The 24,806-nt window shown below is 46.0% G+C and overlaps 1 protein-coding gene and 1 long non-coding RNA gene across 5 annotated transcripts in view; one reads left to right on the top strand and one right to left on the bottom strand.

Moving 5' to 3' along the window:
- Positions 1-14,789, bottom strand: part of PIP5K1A (phosphatidylinositol-4-phosphate 5-kinase type 1 alpha) — a 40,176-nt gene extending 25,387 nt beyond the window's left edge. Inside the window, exon 1 of one of the 4 annotated variants that reach the window (XM_039512939.1) lies at positions 14,480-14,789. In XM_039512939.1, coding sequence (XP_039368873.1) covers positions 14,480-14,537 — 58 coding nt within the window. In that variant the 5' untranslated portion in view covers positions 14,538-14,789. Of the gene's footprint in view, positions 1-3,514; positions 3,559-14,479 lie in introns of those variants that run through there. The other 3 variants (XM_039512943.1, XM_039512944.1, XM_039512940.1) reach the window with 3 other exon arrangements.
- A 471-nt stretch (positions 14,790-15,260) lies between these two features.
- LOC120390035 lies at positions 15,261-19,521 on the top strand. Its single transcript, XR_005591017.1, has 2 exons — positions 15,261-15,391; positions 19,271-19,521. It is a non-coding gene; the product is annotated as an uncharacterized LOC120390035 (long non-coding RNA).
- The last annotated feature ends 5,285 nt before the right edge of the window (positions 19,522-24,806 follow it).

The following is a 24,806-nucleotide window of genomic DNA, read 5'->3' on the forward strand; positions in this document are numbered from 1 at the left end:
AGCAAATCAGCATCAGGACTGAGAAGAGAAACCAAGAAACTGGCTCTACATGGCACTGGTGAAGCCTCAGATGAATACTGTGTCCAGTTCCAGAGCCACACTTTAGGAAAGATGTGGACAAATTGGAGGAGTCCAGAAGAGAGCAACAAAAATGATGAAAGGTTTAGAAAATCTGATCTATGATGAAAGTTTAAAAAAACTGGGCAAGTTTAGTCTTGAGAAAAGACAATTGAGGGGGAGACCTGATGAGTCACCCAATACATTAAGGGCTGTTATAAAAGGGACAGTGATCAATTGTTCCTTATGTCCACTGAAGGCAGGACAAGCAGTAATTGAGTTAATCTGAAGCGAGAGGGATTTAGATTAGACATTAGGAAAAAACATCATAACTGTAAGGAAAGTTAAGCTCCGGAACAAGCTTTCAAGAGCGGTTGTAGAGTCCCCATCATGGAACTTTTAAAGAACAGTTCGACACACACCTGTCAGGGATGGTCTAGGTTTACTTGGTCGTGCACAGGAGGCTGGACTAGATGACCTCTCAAGGTCCCTTCCAGCCCTACATTTCTATGCATTCCTACTTCCCTGGTCTAACTGCTAGAGAGAACATAGTTTCCCATCATGTAATTCTAGTGAATGAGATCTGGAAATCAGATATACACATTATCTTCAAATCAAGCACCACTGTTTACAAAGAAAGATCACTAGTCAGCATAGGAAAGTTACCGTATGCTGTAACAAGGATCGGTAACCAACACACACACACACACCCTACCATGTGCAAGACGGGAAGCACTCCCTCCCTTTCTCTAGTTCCTTCATTTCCAAACAAATGTGCAATATCCGTTGATTGCGATATCTCCAACCGTCCCAGATGGGGAGGGTTCTGAGTTACTACAGAGATTCTTTCCCAGGTGTCTGGCTAGAGGGGCTCTCTCTCATGCTCAGGGTCTAACTGAACACCCTATTTGGGGTTGAGAAGGAATTTCCCCCCCCCAGGACAGATTGGCAGAGACCCTGGTGGTTTTTTGCTTCTCTGCAGTGTGGTATGGGGTCACTTGCTGGTTTGAACTAGAGTAAATGGTGGATTGTTTGTAACTTGAAGTTTTTAAATCAAGATTTGAGGACTTTAGTAACTCGGCCAGAGGTTACAGGCCTATTGCAGGAGTAGGTAGGTGAGGTTCTGTGTGCTGCGATGTGCAGGTGGTCAGACCAGATGATCATGATGGTCCCTTCTGGCCTTAAAGTCTATGAGATTGGGCAATAGGTTATTTCCCTTTGTCCACAATAAAGATAGTTAATTACACTTGAGAACTAGAATGAACATGCCGCAGGAGTCTGGTCTCCTAGGTAAAGGGGAGATGAATGTAAACAGGTGTGTGCAATTCCTGTAAATGTTGGGAGATGCCTGCAAACGCATAAGCTTCTGACAGAGCCAGAAGATTACCCAGAAGCCACCTACTACAGGACAGGTCCAACAAAGAAAACAACAGAATGCCACTAGCCATCACCTACAGCCCCCAACTAAAACCTCTCCAGCGCATCATCAAAGATCTACAACCTATCCTGAAAGATGATCCCTCACTCTCACAGATCTTGGGAGACAGGCCAGTCCTCGCTTACAAACAGCCTCCCAACCTGAAGCAAATACGCACCAGCAACCGCACACCATACAACATAAACACTAACTCAGGAACCTATCCTTGCAACAAAGCCCGATGCCAGCTCTGTCCACATATCTATTCAAGTGACACCATCATAGGACCTAATCACATCAGCCACGCCATCAGGGGCTCGTTCACCTGCACATCTACCAACGTGATATATGCCATCATGTGCCAGCAATGCCCCTCTGCCATGTACATTGGCCAAACTGGACAGTCTATGAAAAGAATTAAATGGACACAAATCTGACATCAGGAATCATAACATTCAAAAACCAGTGGGAGAACACTTCAACCTCTCTAACCACTCAGTGACAGACTTGAAGGTGGCAATTTTGCAACAAAAAAACCTTCAAAAACAGACTCCAAAGAAAGACTGCTGAACTCGACTTAATATGCAGATTAGATACAATTAACTTAGGTTTAAACAGAGACCGGGAATGGTTGGGTCATTACACTAATTGAATCTATTTCCCTATGTTAAGTTCTCCTAACACCTTCTATGGGTCATCTCGATTATCACTTCAAAGGGTTTTTTTCCTCCTGCTGATGATAGCTCATCTCAGTTGATTGGACTCTTACAGTTGGTATGGGTACTTCCACCTTTTCATGTTCTCTGTATGTATAAATATCTTCTGTCTGTGTGTTCCATTCTATGCATCCAAAGAAGTGAGCTGTAGCCCATGAAAGCTTATGCTGAAATAAATTTGTTAGTCTCTAAGGCCTGGTCTACACTGGGGGGGGGGGGGGGGCGGGGTCGAACTAAGGTATGCAACTTCAGCTACGCGAATAGCGTAGCTGAAGTCGAACTACCTTAGTTCGAGTTACTTACCCGTCCTCACGGCGCGGGATCGACGACCGTGGCTCCCCCGTCGACTCCACCACCGCCGTTCGTGGTGGTGGAGTTCCAGAGTCGACGGGAGTGCATTCGGAGTTCGATATATCGCGTCTAGATGAGATGCGATATATCGAACTCCGAGAATTCGATTGCTACCCGCCAATCCGGCGGGTAGTGAAGACGTACCCTTAGGTGCCATAAGTACTCCTGTTCTTTCTGCGGATACAGACTAACACGGCTGCTACTCTGAAATCAGTTAAAAGCGTTACTGGTTTTGGCCAGAGGGAGGCATCATACACAGAGCCAGGAAATAGTTAAAACTAAAAGACTTCCCATGCGAGGAAGTTAGAGGAGTTATTCTTTTTTTTAAAAATGACCATTTCTTCTGCGGTATGTGGAGAAACGAAGGAAGGGAAGCAGTGTTAGCCAACTCAATGAGCACATTTTCTACAAAACTGAACTGTTAGATAAAGCTTCGCTTGTGCCTGGGTGTTTCTGAAAATGTGTTATTTTTAAACCTATGTACCTCTTTTTTTCAAAAAACACTCATGAATTGAAGCAGATCTATCTCAAGTTTTAACTAAAATCAAGCAGGTGACTGACTAAACAGTTATGGTAACTATTTTGATATTCTTTGTGGTTTAACTTCCATGCCTGGCCTCTCTTTTGAGGGGATTACATAACTTAGACATTACCTATGCCCCCACCTCCTCCTCAAAAAAAAATTAACAAAAATAAAAATAAAAAAAAAAAGGAAAAAGGATGGATCATCATATATTTGTATCTTTTAACATCACACAACCAATCCCCAAGGAGAATTCAGATGGTCCATGGAGTTATTTATTGGAAGCTGAATCAGGAGAAGCAAACAGAAGTTGGCTGAAAACAGTACAAGCCCACCACAAGTAGTATACTTCTTACAGCACATCAAATAAATATCAGATTAAAAGCCATACTGAAGCTACTGCGGTGCTGAAAGGAGTATGCAACACAGAAATTCAGGTCAAATTCTCACCTCACTCATTCGTCCAATGCTAATTTGGGGTGGGCAGGATTCATAGCCACCAGTGTCTATATTTATGGAGCTGTTCTGACAAATTTCAGTTGCATCTCACGTTTTAGATAAAAATAAAAGTGAAAACATTACCACATCCAAACATATCATCAAGAGCTACACTCTTCAGGCTATGAAGCATCTTACAAGCTAAGCACCAGGGCCACATCAAACAAGCATGCATTGAAGCTGCTAGGAGCTCTTGTGAGGAAAGAGGACATCTCCATTTCCTCTCCCAATTTCAGGTTTCATCTCAACCCTGCCAGTAGGCAACTGGAGAAGGACATTAAAAAAAACAAACCAACAACCTCTTTTCTATTTAGGATGGCTTTCAAAGGTTCCTGCAGATGGAAGACAGCTGAGATGTTTTCAGAAAGGCATGTCAGGCAGGTATGAAAGCATAAAATGAACCTAACTAGAATAATCCTGGCACACACACAGCATAGATGTCAGGCAGTAGCTCATACTTTCATATAACATGCATTTAAAAAAAAAAAGCCATTTAAATTAAAATAGCAGCTTCCACTGAGCAAAGTTATAGCACCCATCTACTAAGCCTACAAAAGGCTTGATTCTGTATCACTTCTTAAAAGCCAAGACAGTTATGTAAGGTGGGCTGTTTGCTGCTAGTTATTGGACAGGAAGAAAACCCATGCTTCTGAAGCAGATATGCAACTTGTCTACCTCTTTGAGATGATACTGAGCAGCACAAAAAGCTGAAATCTATATGAGGAAAAACAAAGCAAAAGAATGCAAATTGAAACTTCAACCCTTAAAGAAATGGGAAACTTTTTTGTGGCTAAAGATACAGGAACAAATTTTATCAAGACCGAATACAATTTCTGTAAGGGAGGAAAGAGGACACCTCTCAAACTGTGTAAAAAAATAAAAAAAAATGTTGAGTTCTTAACAAGACACCCTCACCCTGTTGAGTTCACTCACAACAAAACTCTTTTGCAGCTCTAGAAGACGAGAATCTAAATATTTCATTTGCTTTTGGCAGAAGGCTCTTATGGACACTCCAGGAGCCTGGCTTGAACAAAAAGTCAAAACAACATTGATCATAGTAGTTGGAGATGGAAGAGATCCGTTAGATCATTCAGCCCACCCTCCGCCAGGGCAGAATACAGTCCTCTGAAAGAGGATATATAAACACTTGATTTTGGCTGGAAGGCCAAGCAGTGGGTGGCATTTTGAAGTTCTCTGCACCATGTCTCCCGCTTCTTCTACGCCCTGGAGAAAGAGAAGAGGAGCTAAGAAGCATGTCACCTGCCTTCTGGCAGAGGATGGCACCCCACCCTCATGGATCCAGAGGAGATATGCGGGACGGCTTGGGCCTTCTACGCAAGCCTGTTCTCCCTGGATCTGACCAATCCCGATGCTTGCAGAGTGCTCTGGGACGGACTCCTGATGGTCAGCGCTGGCGACCGGGGTGCTAGAGCTGCCTCTCACTCTGGCCGAGCTCTCAGAAGCCCTCCACCACATGCCCACGAATAAACCAATAGATCTATCCGACAACTTATGTTAAGAGCATTCCTAAATGTTTTTTATTTAAATTTGCTGTTAAAGAACCTCTGGATTAAGACTTGCTAAATTTCTTCACAAACTACTCATTCTTGCTACCACAATTCCATAGAATATTAGGGTTGGAAGGGATCTCAGGAGGTAATCTAGTCCAACCCCCTGCTCAAAGCAGGACCAATCTGCAGACAGATTTTTACCCCAGTTCCCTAAATGGCCCCCTCAGGGATTGAACTCACAACCCTGGGTTTAGCAGGCCAATGCTCAAACCACTGAGCTAATTTGCTAGCAGTCAGCAGAATTAACACATGCATGAATGACTTTTTGTTGCCCTGGATTAGTGCACAGCTGCTTCTCTCACTATTTCACTTGTACTATGAACTAATGGAGCAGAGCATGAGACAGGATATTTCTGAAGTTACTAGGATGCTGCTGACAATGATTAGGCTCACGGTGAGACCATAAAGTTTCCTGGGGAATAGCCCACAGGAAAACGCTAAACATTTTGCACCATGTTTTCATAGCAAGCGCCTCTTGTTCCTTTACAGGACAGGAATAAACTATTCCTCAGGGCTTAGATACTACAGCAACAGGCACTTTATAAATACCTAATACAGAGAGTTGAGCTCAGACATCAAGAAATAGAAGGAAACATAGTAAGCTCTGTGGACATTTACTCCATTATTGCACAGAGATTTGGCAAGTTGGGGTGGGGGGGGGGAAAACCCAACAGGTTTTCAAACTTCTCTCCCCATCTCCTTAAGGTTTGTGGGTGAAGTTCTGTGCTCATGTTAGTAAGTGAGCATTGTAAACCTACTGGAACACGGGAATTATAAACACGCTGTTGGAGATAGTTACAATAGCAAACCCAGGAACAGAGAGACTTAACGGCAACTAACTATTTTGGGTCCTGAACCAAAACTCACTAAGGTCAGTGGGAGTCTTTGCACTGATCTGATTGGGTTTAGGATCAGGCCCAGAGCTGTAACTAGGCATTTTTGCACATGGGGCAAACAAGCATATTTGCACCCACTAAAGGCAACGTGGCCGCGGCAGAGGGATAAGGGACACAGGATCACATTTCCCCCCCCCCCACCCCGCCCCGATTTCTGCCTTCAAATTAGCACCAAGTTTTCCAAAAGGCACACTCCAGTTTGAAAACTGTCACCTGCTGGCAGATCAGACGCTGATGGGAGCTGCCCAGCTCACCTCTCCGCCTTGCCCTGCTCCTCTAGCTGCACCACCTCTGCATGGCTGGGTACTCCCCAGCCAGGGCACACGGCACAGCTCCAAGATGCGCCCTGATGGGCTCTTGCCTCTCCCTCAAGAGTCCGGTGCCGGTTGGCGACGCCTCTTGCCCACTGAGCCTGCCCTGCCTGGGGAGCACCTGGCCATGCAGAGAGGGAGGGAGGGCTGCTGGGCAGCCAGTCAGTGCCCTGGCTTCTACAGTGCGAAGAGCTGGGGCCCGAGCAGCTTCCACCAGCTTCCAATCTGCTGGCTCCTGGCAGGAGGCTACGGTTTTCAAACTGTAGGACAAGCCCCACTAGGGAGGTGCACCCGACAGTTTGAAAACCACTACGCTAAATGGAAGGCAGAAATCTGGGGGGGATGTGACCCCACATGACCTCCCTCACTTTTCCACCCCCGCGGCTTTGCGCCCTGGGAAGCTGCCCCACCTTGGTTACGGCCCTGATCAGGCCTTTTGGGGGGGGGGGGGTGTTCTATAGAAACCTAACAGACTTTTCTTTTTTCTGATCACTGGCCCAGGAGCAATGCTTAGGGGAAAAAAAAAATCATTGTCCTCAAGTGCATTTATAGTGGCAAATAAAACTGTTTCTAGTTCCATGAGAACATTGCCCATTAAAAAGGACTTTCTGATGGACAGCTTGCTGTTTCCCTCAACACCACAAGCCCTTGCCCCGTTGCTGGTTTTAGCAGCTACGGTTTCATGAACAGCTAGAGTGGATGATTAATGTTTTCTACCACCAGTAAACCGGCACTGCAAACTTTGCTGAAATAAATTTGTTAGTTCCTAAGGTGCCACAAGTACCCCTGTTCTTTTTGTGGGGTTGTACAATGCATTTGTTGCTGGCTTTGGCTGTGCTCAAGATAGAAGTTAAGATCATTCTGCAGTGAAGTGGGAAAATCGGATGTTAATCAGAATTATGCAACTCCAACATCCCGTATCATGACTTGCCAAATAAATACAAGATTTATGCACGTGGCATTGTGGGGAGCACGCGAAGGACAGACAAGAGATATCAATGAATGGGTCACAGATGTGGAGCAGACAGCCTTTGTGCCTGAAGAAAGACAAAGGCGAGAGGACTGTCCCAAAGGACAAGGAGCTAAAAGCCACTGACTTCTGATCCTGGCTGATGCTGCGAAGGCCAAGACTATAACAGGGTTCAAAAAAGAACAAGATAAATTAATGGAGGATAGGTCCATCAGTGGCTATTAGTCAGGATGGAGTCCCTAGGCTCTGTTTGCCAGAAACTGGGAATGGGCGGCAGGATGATTGCCTGTTCTGTTCATTCCCTCTGGGTTACCTGGCATTGGCCACTGTTGGAAGACAAGATACTGGACTACCTTTGGTTTGACCCAGTGTGGCCGTTCTTTTGACTCTTACACACACTCCCCTGTAGTGAAGTGATTCGCCAATACCTCTCTGCCTCAGTTTCCCCACCTGCAAAGCAGGGATACCACCAAGCAGGCAGGAGGCTGGGTTTGGAGATTGTTTGGTAACAAGGATTATAATGTTTTGAAGATGAAGAGCATTATGTAAGTATGAAACAGTACAATTAAATCCTGGTAAGAGTCAACCTGAAAGTGCTGCAACAAAATGCTATTTAATTACAAAGGCTAGATGTGAAAGTAATGTAAATGTGTTGTTTCTAAAAGGAGAAAACAACCTTTCCATGGGAGATGGAATGTGATCTTGAGTTTCTTGGCTCCTCGAGACACAGTTGCAGACTTCAGTATCTGCAGAAGACAGTTCAGCCCTTCTGAAAGCACGAGCACTCCGACAGGAATGCTTTCTGGACTATTTTATGGGCTAAACATTAACTAATCCTCACAACACTTGCACATTTACTTCACAGAGCTGTTATTTCTATTCTACAGAAAAGGAATTTAGGCTGACAGGTTAAGTGACTCAACCAAGGCCATGGAGGGAGTTGGGATTAGAAATCAGCGGGTAGTCACTGGTCCCTTGTCATGTGTTCAGGCCATGTTTCCCCCCCCCACACACACACACACACTTTGGAGAGGCAAATTGTCATTTTTCAGCAGAATAGAATTTAGGCTACATCTAAAATGCCATTCTGTCTCCTGAGAGCTATGGCTTTTAGAACAAGGGAGAGTGAGTGGGGATTATAAAACACCGTAACAACATATTTAATGGTGTTATAATTGTGATATTACAAAGTAATCAACAAAAATCAAAGAACTACCTACAATGTCTGTGTCACATTTTCTGGTTTTCATTGGATCTAGTCTTTGTCAAAAATGAAACTGACAGCCCTAGAATGAAGCTCTGCATCACCAAAGAGATACTGCACAAGCAGCAGTGTCAATGTGCTTTGGTCCTGAGCTAGAGGGGCCCACATGAAAGGGCTCATCTACCCAGGGAGCTACTCCTGATTCATTCCACTCAGGCTCATCTACCCTATGAAATTAGGTCAGTATAACTGTGTTGCTCGGGAGTGTGAAAAATCCACAGCCCTGAGCGACACAGTTAAATTGACCTAACCCTGATGTAGACAGCGCTACATGAATGGGAGAATTCTTCTGTCAACCTAGCTACTGCCTCTTAGGGAGGTGGATTACACCTACGCCAGCAGGAGAACCCTTCTCGTTGGCATAGGTAACGTCTTCACTGAAGCGCTACACAGCACAGCTGTGTCACTGTCGCGGTTTATGTGCAGACAAGCCTTTATTCCAAAATAAGTGTGCCTTATTCCAAATTAGCTTAGTCCACATGATTAGACTAATTCAGAGAAGGCATGCTTATTCTGGAATAAGAGTGTTCAGATACAGGGTTAATCAGAAACAGATAATAATCCATTTTAAATTCCCACCCTACTTTATTCTGGATTTTCATGTGGCAAGAACACTAAGGGTAAGAGGAAAAAGCTTAGTTCTTGGCCTCTATTGCTGAAATTGTCAACGGTAGTGGGTAGATGCCTGTCTAGTGTGATCTGGACAAAGACAACCATACAGACAAAGCAGTAACAACTTTCAGTCCCTACTAACCTGAGTTGTAATTGAACCAGTCACCTAGAAATAAAAGGCTTAAGAGCCCATTATTTTCCAGGGGTGTGTGCAAGTGAGGGACTAGCTGGAGTGGCATGAAAGATGAAGAAGTTAAGATGGGTTGCCCTTTAACAACACATGCCAGCATTAAAGGCTGTGTTTTCCAAAAGGGGGCTTCAAGTTTAAGAAACTCAGGAAATGGTGCTATTGTTTATCACCAACCCCCACAAACCATCGTACAGTAAAAGCTGTGTTATCCAGCACTTTACCAACTGTAAAGCTCTAGAAACCAACATTTCTGATATCTCCATTAAAAGGCCGGTTGGCACAGGACTGGCAGGCTCCCTACCTGGCTCCACGTGGCTCCTCAGAAGTGGCGACATGTCCCTCCTGCTCCTAGGCGGAGGAACGGCCATGGGGGCTGCATGCACTGCCCCCGCCCTGCATGCTGGCTGCGCAGCTCCCATTGGCTGGGAACCACGGCCAATGGGGGCTGCGGGGACAGTTCCTGTGGACAGAGACAGCACACAGAGCCTCCTGGCCACACCTCCACCTAGGAGCAGCAGGGACATGTCGCTGTTTGCGGGGAGTTACCCTAGGTGAGCACTGCCCAGATCCAGCACCCTGAAACCTCTCCTGCACCCCAACGCCCTGCCACGAGCCCCCTCCCACACCCATACTCCCTCCCAGAGTCCATGCCCTGCACCCCACCTCCCCCGAACCCAAACTCCCTCCCTGGGTAAGTATAAAAACTCTTAGTTAACTGGAATTTTTGACTAACCGGCACCCCCCATTCCCCTACCATGCCAGATGATAAAACTTTTCCTGTATTTTCATGCTCTTCTTTCTAAAGAATCTTCCAAAGAAGAAACTTCCAGCTTGACAGACCTGTTTGTATTTTGCTTAGAAAAGCAAACACACTACTTTGTTCTTTTAAATCACCTGGTACCATCTCTCCTCTCTATCTTAAAGGACAAGGCAATTTGGCCAATGCCAGCACGTGTATTGCAAACATAAGCTCATTAAGTTTTTCTGCACTAGGTTTTTCTTCAGTTTCCCATCATTGTAGCTCCATTAATGGTAGCAAAAGTGAAAGTGCAAGTTTAGACCAGGGTGAGACAACAGTGTGCAGTTTACAAGAGCATTCAGAAGCTGGGAATGGGCGACAGGGGATGGATCACTGGATGATTCCCTGTTCTGTTCATTCCCTCTGGGGCACCTGGCACTGGCCACTGTCGGAAGACAGGATACTGGGCTAGATGGACCATTGGTCTGACCCAGTATGGCCGTTCTTATGTTCACATTGTTGACTACCCACTACAGATCATTTGATTTTGACAGGGTGGATACAAATCAATTTTGGGGGGGACAAAAAATAAAAGAACAAAAAAAACCCCACCAGATTATATAATTTAGATAAAATTAACAGTGTTTTTCTTTTTAAATATGAATCTGAATTTAATACATGTTAAGGTGAAAACCTATAATCTCTTAAAACATTTATCTAAAAAAAATATATGTTGAATCCATGAGCCCCTATCAAAACTTTTGAGTTAAAGACTCTTTATATAAAAAAAGCAATCAGGGCAAAAACATCTAACTTTGGAGGTCAAACTTTACAAATATGGCACAACAGATCATGTGCTGTGTTAAGGGCTTGTTTAAATAAAAATAAATTTGATATGTTGTTTTGTGTGTTTAATTAAATTCCAATTACCATCCTAATGCTGCTTGACACAAACCACAAGCAAAAAGTTAATTATCTAGAGCAATGTTTCCCAAACTTGGGACGCCACTCGTGTAGGGAAAGCCCCTGCTGGGCCAGGCTGGTTTGTTTAACTGCCACATCCGCAGGTGGATCGCAGCTCCCACTGGCTGCAGTTCGCTGCTCCATGCTAATGGGGGAGGCGGGAAGCGACAGCCAGCACATCCCTCGGCCTGCGCTGCTTCCAGCAGCTCCCATTGGCCTGGAGCAGCGAACTGCGGCAGCCAGTGGGAGCCACGATCGGCCGAACCTGTGGACGCAGCAGGTATGCAAACCGGCCCGGCCCGCCAGGGGCTTTCCTTACACAAGCGGCGTCCCAAGTTTGGGAAACACCGATCTAGTAAATAAGCAGTATGTCATTCACCTTCTCCTAAAAAGTTAAAAATGTAAAATTAATAAAAATCGTAAATATCAAACTATATATGACTGCTTAAATAAATGCATATATTTATAGCGTCCCTTCCTAGGTAGCAAAAAGATGTACCAAATCTAGTGTAAAGACTCTACTTAGTTGCAAAGCAACATGTTTTAGTTGTTACCTTTCTTAAGAAAATAACCAAAGTACAAATGGAAAAAGTTCCTTAACATTTATAAGTTAAATTGAGCTTTTCCACTTGGTGATTTAAATCAATCCACCCTGGGTTTTGAAGTTTAGCTCTGTGAGGAAAAGGGCAAGAGACTTTTTAAAATTGAGGCTTAGGACTCCAATAGTTAGGGTCCTCTCAAATTCATGGTCCACTTTGGTCAATTTCATGGCCACTGGTTCTTAAAAAAAAAAAAAAAAGGTCAATTTCATGATTTCAGATGTTTATATCTGAAATTTCATGGTGTTGTAACCCTGCGGGGTCCCGACCCAAATGTGGATCATGGGGGGATCCCAAAGCTGTTGTGTGGGGGGAGGGAGAGGTGGGGGTTGCAAGATTGCCATACTTCTGTTCTGCCTTGAGAGCCCAGCTCTGAAGGCAGCAGCTGTGGCGTTTACCATAATTCAGAACCCCCTTGTGCAATTAACTTCAAATCTGTCAGAAAAATTCTACCTCCACTCTCAAAATTAGGTTAGATTTGAAGCTATATTTCTTTGTTTGGGCCCAAACTCAAGGTTACAATGAAAACCAAGCATCTGAAGTCTCACACTGCTACTTTTGGCACTGTTCTCACACTTCAAAGTGAAAGCAACAAGATGTGATCCTCTTGGGTGTTTCCATACACAGTTAAAAAACAAACAAGGAGGGAACATCTCCATGTCCTGCAGAGAGGGTGGAGGAAACTCCGCATGACTGGATTTTAAGGAGGAAAGGGTGGTACAAGTTTCAGAAACAGTCATCCCCTTTATGTATGCAGAGAGAAGCCAGAGGGTAAATAGCAGCATTGCCACTCTGGAATGTGGATAGCCCCCTAATAACCATGCCAAGTCTTTAAGTGGTTTTAGTTGTATTGTGGGGAGGAAGGGAGGGAGCGCACTCTCCCACGTCCAAGTTAACAAACCATGTTTAACATCCAACTACTATGCTCATTCTGCCTAAGGAATGCTGTACTCTGCTTCCTCTGGAACCTAACAATGCTGCTCCTGAGGTGCCTGCAGGTGTTTATTGGAGAGAGAACCAAGATACCCTTAAACCCTTGAGGCGAGGCTTGCTGAATTCAGGACCATTTTGCATCCTTCTGTGGCACAGCAATAAGATCAAGAGATAAAGCAATTGTCATTTGAAACAGAGGGGACAATTACTGGTCTAAGCCAGCGTTTGCTAATTAGTCAAAGAATAGAAAATCTTAAAATCCACACTACAGGACAGTCAAAGGCTTAATGGCCATCACTTGTCCCAAAGGCTTTCTTGCTCAGGGGGGTGAAATAACACCCCCCTCAGCGCTGCAAGTTTCAGAGATGTAAAGTGGCAGTGTAGACTGTGCCACAGCACTGTAATAAAACCACCCCCATGAGGGGAGTAGCGATTACAGCGCTGGTGCAGCTCTTTCCCAGTGCTGGTGCCGCGACTACGCAGCCACGTTAAAGCACTGCCACGGCACCACTTTAACGTTGCTAGTGAAGACATTACCCAAAAAAAGTCTAATTTAGGGTAAAGTGGCAGCAACAGTAGGAGCACTAGTGTAGACAGCATTTTTACTGCTTTGTTAATGCTGCTTAGAACAGCTCTAGAGGACATTGTGACAAAGATGTTAGTGCCCTGTTTACACTAGAGCTTCCACCATTGCTTCCACTCTGGGAGATTTCCTAAAGTAGTTTAGTGAAGACAAATCCATAAGCGATGGGGAAGAGGAGAAGGTGGAAAGGTTATAAAGCCTGTGCAGTAAATGCTAAACAAAGGATACATCCGTCAACAGATCACAAAGGTTTGAGTGATTGTTTGGAATGTAAACTAAAGGCCTTTTAAAAAAGTTAACTTGCACTACAGCCACAGGCTATAGAGAGGTGTTTGGTTTGGCCTGTTATTAGGAGACCCAACCCAATTCCTGCAAAAAAGAGGATGGTGTTCAGTAACACCCCACCCAGTGATACTGCAAGAATTAGTGTCTGTGAAGTGCTCTGAAGATGCAACATGGAGAAGTGCTAAGTATCTGCCCCGTTGTCTCCCAGGGGTGACTAGCTGTCACAATCCCATTTTTGTAAAAGCAGCAAAGAATCCTGTGGCACCTTATAGACTAACATATAAGGTGCCACAGGATTCTTTGCTGCTTTTACAGAACCAGACTAACACGGCTACCTCTCTGATACTTAATCCCATTTTTGTTATTACTCACCTCCATCACCAGGTTTAGCAATGGCATTCAGAGCTCCTTCCAGCTCCTGTCAACACCATTTCTGGTTCAGCTCGAGTTAATGAGCAGAAGAGACCAGGACTGCCAGGGTGGGAAGGTGTTTCTCACTGCTGTTTGAACAGTGACAAACACCTTCACACCCTGGTAAACTGAGGCAGGACACGGGAATCTTTGCCTTGGCTTCCCAGGGGATGGAGCCTCTTCCTAAAACAAGCCTGATGATAATGTACACTCCGCCTGCAGGGTCCCAGAGCACCCCGACGAGCGGTCTGTGCACAGAGCCAGGCTACCCGCCCCCCCAGCACAGCACAGCGCAGCGCGGGGGACGCTGGAAGCATCACCCAGCACCTGCCCTCAGCACCAGAGCCCTGGGCATCCCCAGCCTGAGCCCCACAAGCGTTCGCAAACCCCCAGCCCCCGTTACAGAGGCGGCGGGTCACACCTCGGCCCCCCGGCTCTGGGAGCAGAGCCACGCGGGAGGGGGCGACTCGGCTCCCGCCCAGCTGCCGCGGCCCCCCAGCACCGCCCAGGTCTCCACACAGCGGGTCCCTCCTCCCTTCCCCCGCCCCTTTGGGGAGGTTACAGGCCCCCCCCGCCGGGCTCCCCCTTACCCGCGATGCCGGCGCTGCTGCTGCTGCTGCCCCCAGACTCGGGGCCGGCCGACGCCATCTTGGAGTTTCTCCCTGCTCCGCTGGCCGCCGGCAGCTCCTCCCTCCCCCCCGGGGGCCCCTCACTTGGTGCCGCCCGCCCCGCCCGCGGCTCAGGACCGCACCATTCGGGCTTAGACAGGTTGGGTCGCTCCCTCCGACTTGGACTCGCCCGGCCGGCCGGCTCCGGACCGAACCACTCCGCGCGGATGGGAGGGGGCGGTGAGGAGGTGCCGGGCTGCGGCCACCGCCTGTTATTGCTAAACTCGGGGAGCTGAGCGCCTCTTGGGCTGGCTGCAGCGCATGCGCACGGAGGGGGGGGCGATGAAGCCATAGTGGAGGCCGCCATGGGTCACATGACAGTGGAGGAGGCCACAAAAACAACGATAACCCCCTCCAGTATGATGTCAAGGGGTGGGCCTGGCACAGCATGGTGATACTGGGATGTTGCCATGGTAACATAACATGGCTTGTCATGACTTCATCTGTGTTGCCACGGTGCTTCGACCTCACCCCGTTGTCATGGCATCTTATGTCCTGACCTCATCCTCACATCATGTCCCTGTACCACCTCATCAGGTCATGGCACCACATGTCCTGACCTCATTGTGGCACCTCACTTCTCACCTCCCCGCGTTGCCACAACATATCATGCCCCACCTTTTCCATATCATCCCGGCCCCATACATCCTGACCTTATCCCGCTGTCACTGAGTGATGTGCTGACCTCACTGCATCATCATATCATGCCATGACCTCACCACCACATTGCCATGATGTCACGTTGCCTTGCGTGTTACATCCTAACCTCACCGTGTCACTTGCTGAGTTAAGAGATCTGGGATTTGCGGTTTATAAGAATGAATTTTCTACTTGGTAAGAGTCTAATCCTTATTTCATAGTGGGAGATACTAAATTCCCATGATTGGTGTATAATTTTTGGACCAAATTGTATGTTAAGTCAAGTTAAACAACAACAGTTTAATGGTTATTGCTATAGCCTGCCATTGGCCCTCCAAGTACAGCAAGTCAAAGGGAGGAGATTTCATATATTGTACTGCTCTAGATACAGAGTTGACCAAGAGTAATCAGAGACCCAGTAACCCCGACCAGTTTAAAACAAAGAGAGTAAATACCATTTAACCTAAAACCCTTCCTCTATTACATCCTCATCTATCACATTGCCATGGTAGGTCAAATCACCACATCACATCTAAACCTCTCCATGTTGCTGTGTCATGTCGTGTCTTTGCAACGTGTCACCAAATCATGTGCTGACCTCACTGGATCACATCATGACTAAGGGTAAGATTTTGTCATGGGGATTTTTAGTAAATGTCATGGACAGGACACGGATAATAAACAATAAATCATGGAAGGCCCAACCCTGCAGAGTGGAACTGGAGCCGAAGCCCAGCAGTGCGTGGCTGACAGCCGAAGCCCTGCCACGCGCGGGGCTGAAGCTGAAGTCAAAAAAGTCACAGAGCTCTGTTAATGTCACGGATACCCAGGGCTGGCGCTTCCATTTAGGCGCCCTAGGTGGTCGCCAGGATTTGGGGGGGCGGCATTTTGCCGCCCTCGGCAGCAATTCGGTGGCGGGGGGTCCTTCCGGGCTCCGGGTCTTCGGCGGCAATTCTGTGGCGGGTCCTTCACTTGCTCCAGGACCAGCCGCCAAAGTGCCCCGAAGACTGGGAGCGCAGAAGGACCCCCCCGCCGCAGAATTGCCGCCAACAACTGAGAGCACAGAAGGACCCCCGCCTAGGGCGCCAAAAACCCTGGCGCCGCTCCTGCGGATACCATGACCTCCGTGACCAAGTCAAATCCTTGTGATTGCAGCACCATTTTGCCACGAGAAACGTAACCATGTTGCATCTCTAGGCAAGCGCTTAACACATCTTGACACCACAACAGTACACCATGGATGTTTGGTTGATGCTGTCACGTGCTGACAAGAAACCACATCATGTTACATTGATAGGCAATGGCCCTTTGTCACATCAGGATAGCCTGATACCTAACCGTGGTCTTTTGGCCATGTCGCAACAAGGAATGACATCATATTGCATCACTGGCCAGTCTGACATGTTGTCATGCCAAGACAAGAGTGTTTATGCAGGGTATCATGCCATCTGCGTGACCACACCAGCTTGTCACAATACTACATGACAGCCCCTGTGGGTCAGTGCTGCTATGATGCAACACAGCAAGACATTGTAATGTTTGCAACACTAACTGCTTGTGTTTTAACACAAAATTGTCATGTCATATTATGGCAAGTCATCATGCCAGGATGCCATGTTAGTGTATTTTGGCCCAGTTTCATCATGGACCACAACTAGGAGATGGCCTCTAGAGTTCAATGTGGTTATGTTGCATTGTGGCCTGTCATCTTGCCGTGCAATTGTGGCATGTCACCGTTTGGTGCAAAGTTCTTCTTGGTGCATCATGCTGTCTCAGTGACTTGATGGTGTCTTGGTGCAATGTCAAGACCCTCAGGTTGCAGTGTCATCTCGCAATGCCAAGTGAAAGCATGCATGCAATGTCTGGATAGCATTGAAAATCTCTTGACTCAGAAGTAAGGGGGTCCTCCTGAGTAACTCTGAATGATTAAATTCTGCCTTCCTAAATCCTCACTGCAGTTTCACTTGGTTATGACATTCTTCTTCACTTCCTGTCATGTAGCATTGCTGTGAGCTGTTAAACAGCTGCTGCATTCCACCCCAGAGCTGGTTGCATTTAAATGATGATGGCAGTAATTCAAGATTGCAAAGAATTTGGGGATGAAAGATGCCTTGTAGGTGCAATAGATTATACAACACTATCTTTGACAGAGAGGCATACCTTAGTTATCTGAGCACAGAAGTAGCGGAACAGGAACTCCTGAGTTCTAGTTTCAGCTGTGACATTGATTCCATCTCTGGCCTTGGGCAAGTCACTTAACCTCTCTGCCTTACTCTCACTTATTGTAAAGTGTGGATAATAACACATACCTAACCCCTATACAGCATGGGCAGGAGGGAACTGTTAATTAGTGGACATTCATGAAGCACTATGGAGGTCAGAAATGCCATGCATTATTTGTAACTGAGTCAGTGTTATAAGGGAAACCCCATGTTCACATCGATAAGACCCTCTGCTGTGAAAATAGAATGAGACCTTTGCAGCTGCTAGGAGAGTCCTTGTTTTGAAAGCTCCCTGTCAAATGAAGCATCGCTTTATTTTAATGGGTGACTCAGATAGGCTACCAGCCTTGAAACAAAGCGTTGCGTTACACCCCTGTCCTTTCCAATCTGTCAGCTCCGTTAACCGATACGATCATTTCCCACATCAGGGTAATAATAGGTCTGTTTGGGATGACTCTGTGGGCAGGCATTAGAAAGCTTCTGCCACCTACAGGCAAAACATGAGAGCCGGCTCTCAGGGCTCCGCATCACAGAAGGAATGACAGCTGCTGTGGGGATTTCAGACAGATCCAATCTTCTCGTCTTTAGCAACAATCACAAAAGAAAGGGTAGCTTGGCCCAGTGTATTAAGGAGCATTTCTACTAATCTTGATTCCGTAAGAAGACTGCTTCGATGCGACGTAACAAGAATATAATCAGACTGTCGACGGGCCAGTCCTGTAACAGGTGATAATCAAACCATGGGGCATGTCAGTGATATTTCTATACTACAAAATCCAGACTCTGGGATGTTTTTCTGGTTGTTCCTTTCCACCTCTTCATCACTAATTTAAACCTGGTAAATCTCAGTTCATAGTAATTATGAGAAAATCAAATTCCACCTGCTGCCCGCAAGCAAATCAGGAGAAAACTCCTAGCTTGGACTACAATCTGCATTAGGGTGACCAGGTAGCAAGTGTGAAAAATCAGGACAGGGGGTGAGGGGTAAAGGACAAAGCCTATAAAGGACAAAGCCCTGAATACCAGGACTGTCCCTATAAATTTGGGACATCTGGTCACCCTAATCTGCATCCTGCAGGCAGCTCTATGCAGACAGGCTCCTGAGCTCTCAGGGAGCCCTTTGTCGTCAAGAGGCCCTGTGTAGGGGGCTTGCAGGCCTCGCACTGTCCTGACTGATGGCTGTTATTTTAAAATCAAGTTCATTTCCCCTTGTGAGCTGGTCATTCTAGCTGCCCTGTACACAGGTGGTGATGCCAGCTTCCCATTGGGGCTTTGCCTATGATATCAGGTCTATCTGGGAGGAGACTTCTCAGAAAGTAATAATTGTACTTTGACTTGATATGGACCAAGTACCGTGCAGACATTACTTCATTCACCTGGTTCATCCCCCTGGGAGGTGGAGCCTTACCATTATCCCCACATTGCCCATGTGAGTTCTAGTCCCATCTCTACCACAGACTCGCAGTGTAACTTTGGGCAAGTCATGGCTCCTGCTCTGGGCCTCAGTTTCCCTAGCTGTAAAATGCGGGGAATAATACTTACCTGACATTGGGGGCTGTCAGGGTTAATTCGAGATCATAAAATAATAGGAATTTGGGGCTGGAAGGGACCTTAAGACGCTATCTAACCCATCGCCCCCACCCTCTGCTGAGGCAGAGTTAAGTATACCTAGACCACCCTGAGAGGTGTTTGTCTAACCTGTTCTTAAAATCCTCCAATGACGGGGATTCCACAACCTCCCTTGGAAGCTAATTCCAGTGCTTAACTATCCTTAGAGTTCGAAAGTTTCCTGATATCTAACCTGAATCTCCCTTGTGCAAACTAAGAGGATTATTTCTCGTCCTACCCTCAGGGGACACGGCAAATGGCTGGAAGGTGGTATAGACATGCTAATGATCCTATTTATCTGACCTGGATTTCCAGGTAGGCTTCTGTTTACAGGCCTAGTGACCACCAAACGTCACCAAACTCCTTCTAATGAGGCAAACTCTCACTGCTACAACTGCACAGTGAACCACTCGATTTCCTGTTTTTGTCAAAGCATGTTTCATCCCATGGACTCTTGCTCTTAGTCACGTTAGTATTAAAAGGACCCTGACATTCTTTCCTGGTTTTTATTGTGTTCTTTAGATAGCCAAATATTGGCTTGTGAAATTTAAGAGGGGTCAGGATTTCACTGTTTCTGGAAACTGACTCATTCCCATGGTATCAAGCCTGACCTCCTTTACAAAATTACACCTGACACCAGTTATTTACCCATGAAAAGTCCCCTGATAATGCTATGTCTAGAACCCTCTCCCTGATGCGGTTAGCCATACTTCAATCCTTTCCTGAAATGTACATCTCCCAGACATGGGAACCGGTAACAGGAGGGCCAAAGATCGATTGCCTCATACTTTTTAAACAGGGGGGCCATGCCACTCACTTTTGAGAACCTGAACTTAGCAGCAGGGGTACATTGAGAGGGGTGAGCAGGCCCCCCCTTGACTTCTGACCAGAACTGGGTGGCATAAAGGCAGAATCCCTTCCCTTGGCCCAGACCAGCCATTCCGTCAGCATGACGGAGGGGTGGCTGGGACAAATGTGAGTGGCATTGAGACCCTGTGCCCTAGGTCACAACGCCACTCTCTCATATTTGGCTGTCCCTCCCTTCAACTTCTGCTGTCTTTCTGGTGCCATTGCTCTCAGCAGACCTATACCTCGAGTCTCCCCTGCAGATGGGCTAATGGATTCAGTGACTGAAACTTCAGCTACAAATAATACAAATTAAAAAATCCAGGCAGAAACCATGCAACCACCATGACTGGTGCTAAACATTTCCATTCCATAGGAACATAGGGATTCGTCAAATTGGATCAGACTTGAAGCCCACCTGTCCAGTAATGCCCAGCACCAGCTACTTCAGAGGAAGATGTAAGAACCCCACAGCAGCAGATGTGGGATAATGTGCCCCTCACAGTAGGTCTCATCCTGGTCTCTGTGGGTATGTCTACACTGCAAAAAAACAAAAACCAAACCCCAGAACCCAACCCTGGCAGTAAGTGGGTTTCAAATCCCAAGCAGGAAAATCCACAGAGCTGTTTTCAGCCCTGTAGACCAGGGCTCTGGGACTTGCTGCTGTGGGGTGGTTTTTGTTGTTTTTTTTCAGTGTATGCGTGCCCTGTTACTCAGAGATCAGCTTAAACACTGAAGCATGAGATGTAATATCCCTTCCAGAATTGTTGTTAGCAATAACTATGCCAATCCCTCTTTGAATCTTGCTAAGTTCTTGGCCTTAATGACTCCATGTAGCAGTGGGTTCCACTGTCTGCCTACGCACTGTGTGAAGAAGTATCTCCTTTGATCAGGTTTTAACTTGCCACCTATTCATTTAATTGACTATTCATTCCAGATCATGCTGCTTTTCGTCGTGTAGTTTCCTCTATTCTCCATTTGTACATTGTGTATTTAGATAGCAAATTCTTCAGGGCAAGGACTGAGTCTTCTTACAAGTTTTCACTATTGGTTTTGAAAATTTTATTAAAGTGAATGTTTGAAATGAAAGATACACAAGTTGAGAGGGAAGGTACTGTACATCTGGGGTCGGGCTTGGGTTATGGGGGGTTACAAATATTGTTTGCAAGGATGAAAAGATACATACATATCGCATAACCGGCATAGACCCATATTGGGGTGCAAGGGTTTTTAAAGGTGGATAAGTGGGCTTGGGTACGCCACCCATGGGATGAATAAGGAGTCCGAGTCGGTATCGGTGTAGCGGATAAGTACATGGGTGGGATGCATCCCTTGGTCCGTCAGGGAAGGAAGTGGGTTATTTCCCTGGTCGGCGGTCTCGGTTACTCGGTGTGGTATTGGTGGTGTCCGGTGATGTGTTCGGTATAAATGTCTCTGGACCACCTGATGGTGTCGGACACCATGAGCTGTCTCATGAGCCGGGCGTAGCGTCAACCCACTCCGCATGCTCTCAGAACCGGCTCGTTGCGTGGGTCCCACTACAGTGGTGAGTGCTCCAGAACACAAACTCTGATGATCCCAACTCCAATTATCTGAAATTTGGATTATCTGAGGTCTTGCCTACACTGCCACTTACACTGCTGAAACTTTCTTTGCTTAGGGGTGTGAAGAAACTCCCCCCCTCAGCGATGCAAGTTTCAGTGCTGTAAAGTGGCAGTGTAGACAGTGCTACATTGCTGGGAGCTGCGCTCCCAGTGCTGGTAGCTGTTCCCCTCACGGAGGGGAGCCCTCTCTCCCAGCGCTGGAGCTGTGACTCCACAGCCATGTTAGCTGTGTAGACATACTCTGAACTTTGGAAATGTTGTCCAAACCAGAATTTTCTTTTTTGAGAAGTGTGATTGAAATTGATTTGCTGAAATTACAGTTCTCGTTTGGATAGTCCAGGTTTCCCTGTAAATGATAGATAATGATTTTAGATTGCTATAGTTTTGTTCATTCAGAAGAGTCCCAAAGCCCTTTACAAATTACAGCAAGACTGTACAGGAGTCGCTTCTTCCACCATTCATATGCAGCCACCTCTGGGGTGGAACACAGCAGCTGTTTAACAGCACACAGCAACAGTGTGCACCAATTTAGAACAGGAAGCGATGATGTTATGGCTTAAATTGGAATTTGGCCAGGACACTTGGATTATGACCCCTGCTATTGTAGTGGGAGCATCAATGACCATAGAGTGTGCTGTACCTGTTCTGGAGATAGATGGTTTACAAACATTACAAACATCAATAACTTCTTGGATTGCATGGGGGACTTTTAAAACTAGACTAGACAAAGTATTTGAAAATGTACCATAGAGAACAAAGTTTCCCTGGTCTCAGGGAGATGGACTGGATAAACTAATAGGTCTTTTCCACCTCTGCTTCTGATGATTCAGATTCCCATTGACTTCAGTGGGCTTTGGATTAAGCTCCTAGAGGCAAGGGAGAAGAGACAGTTCCAGAGAGGGCTATATTTTTTGCAAACCTCATTGTGTTAAAAAAGCTTCATCTGGTAACAATCCAGAATTATGGCTAATCCATCACCGAGCCCCCAGCACATACCAAAAAGCTTACTGTTTAAGCCCTTAATGTGTTAGGACACTTTGTAAGCATTGTTACTGGACGGAGTCGCAATGCTAGAACATAATTTGGACCACATCCTCAGCTGCTGTAAATCAGCAGAGCTCCAGCCACTTGGTTTGTAAGAAGAGGGCCATACATCCTGGCTGGGACAAGCTGGTGATTTGAACAACGTAGAACAAGTCATTATCCTGCTCAGACCGCCCTGCTGATTTCAACAAGCCAGATCCTGAGACGTGCTGCACCTCCCATGAAACTAACATGAATTGTAGGGGCACAGCAGGATGCGTCCCATTCCTCAGGCACCCAGATACCATGATGACGGGCACCACCAGTATAAGATCCTACGCTACATGGACAGATATGTCTGTATGGAGTTACCTAGATAATTCTTGTGATTTATTTATTTTACATTCATCATCATCTTCGTTGAGAATCCCTTGAGGTTGAGGATGATTGTCTTTCATGGATTGTCTATTTCAAATTATCTGTAGGTCCGCTGATGGCTCATAAGGCCTATTCTGGAGCTGCACTCTCTGCCATGTAGCAGACGTGTTTCCGAGCAGGGCAGGTGAGCCTGGGATATTAGTTAGGGCCATAGCACGCCCTCTCTGTTGCTTCTGTTTTTCTGTTATATGTCGCCGCATCTGACTCTCAAAGTGCTGAATTCTCTGCCTCAAGCAGTTCCTCCATTGCTGTCTCTACTGGGTTATACATTCCCATGAATGCAACCAACCAAACACATGCACGCTCTGCACATAAGCTGCCTTGTGTCGACCTAGCTGTGGAAGTGTCTTCATTTAAATTCATGCTCTCTATGCCGATTTAGTAACACCACCTCCCTGAGCAGCGTCACGGTCGATGTAATTAGGTTGATGCAATGTTAGTGTAGACCAGGGGTAGGCAACCTATGGCACGTGTGCCGAAGGCGGCACGTAAGCTGATTTTCAGTGGCACTCACGCTGCCCGGGTCCTGGACACTGGTCCGGGGGGCTCTGCGTTTTAATTTAATTTTAAATTAAGCTTCTTAAACACTTTAAAAACCATATTTACTTTACATACAATAGTTTAGTTATATATTATAGACTTATAGAAGGAGACCTTCTAAAAACGTTAAAATGTATGACCGGCACGCAAAACCTTAAATTAGAGTGAATAAATGAAGACTCGGCACACCGCTTCTGAAAGGTTGCCGACCCCTGGTGTAGACACTGCGATACTTATGTCAACTGTTACTGGCTTTCACAATGCCCCACACTGGCAATACAATTGATACAAGCGCTCCTGGCAATGACGCACAGCACTGACACAAGGAGCCAAGTGCGCACACACACAAGCGCTTCAACAACTGCAGTGGCTGTATGCTAACATTAGGTCATCATAATTGTGTAGTGTAGACATGGCCACAGATGCCAAAGTTTTCTCTGCTTAACAGACCTTTAAAATGACCTTTTAGCAAAATGCCATGGAACTTCCGATGGTGTGAAAAAAACTGTAGGTTCCAAATTAAACTAAGCAGAAGGAGTTAGATTCTCAGTACATATTTTAGCAACAAAGCTGATCAGCTGATAATTTGTTAATCATCCATTTTCAGCTCAGTATTGTTAGTTTCTTCCAGGTATATTATAAATCTAGATTTATAACAAAGATGAGTTAATGATGTTAGGAGATGAGAAATGAATGCACCATAATAAAGTCATGCCTTGTGGAAAATTTTGAAAAACTTCCTCAGCAGAGACAATTCTGCTGAGATCTGAGATTTGGTTTATTTTTCTTTGTGGACCAAATTAATCTCTTGTGTTAGTGGATGCAACTGCTATTGACTTCAGTGGGATTGTGTATATTTACACCCAGGGTGAATTTGGCCTGTGGGTCTTAGTTCCTTAAATTGGGATACATCTGCCTGTTGGTCTTATTTCCCACAGGTGATCAGAAACCTGTTTGTGCCATCACAGTTGGGCTGCAGGGGAATTTTGATATCAGGAGAAGAAGATTGGTTTTGACATCACTTAAAATTTACCAAGGGTCATAGTGGATTTCCCATCACTGGCAACTTTTTAATCAAGATTGGATGTTTTTCTAAAAGATCTGCTCTAGGAATTATGTTGGGGAAGTTCTCGGGCTGTGTAATCCAGGATGATCACAAAGGTCCCCTCTGGCCTTGAAATATGAAGATGTGAAACCTGTTTTTGTGCCAAACATCAGACTCAAATCAGCTTCCTTGAAAGTTTCCCACAACCTTTTAGCAAGACTGAACTCAGATTAAAACAGCAACAACAACAAAAACAGAGGCTGATTCATGGTCCTGCATCCAAA

Source organism: Mauremys reevesii, linkage group 24, assembly GCF_016161935.1.
Source record: "Mauremys reevesii isolate NIE-2019 linkage group 24, ASM1616193v1, whole genome shotgun sequence".
Classification (NCBI taxonomy): Eukaryota; Metazoa; Chordata; order Testudines; family Geoemydidae; genus Mauremys; species Mauremys reevesii.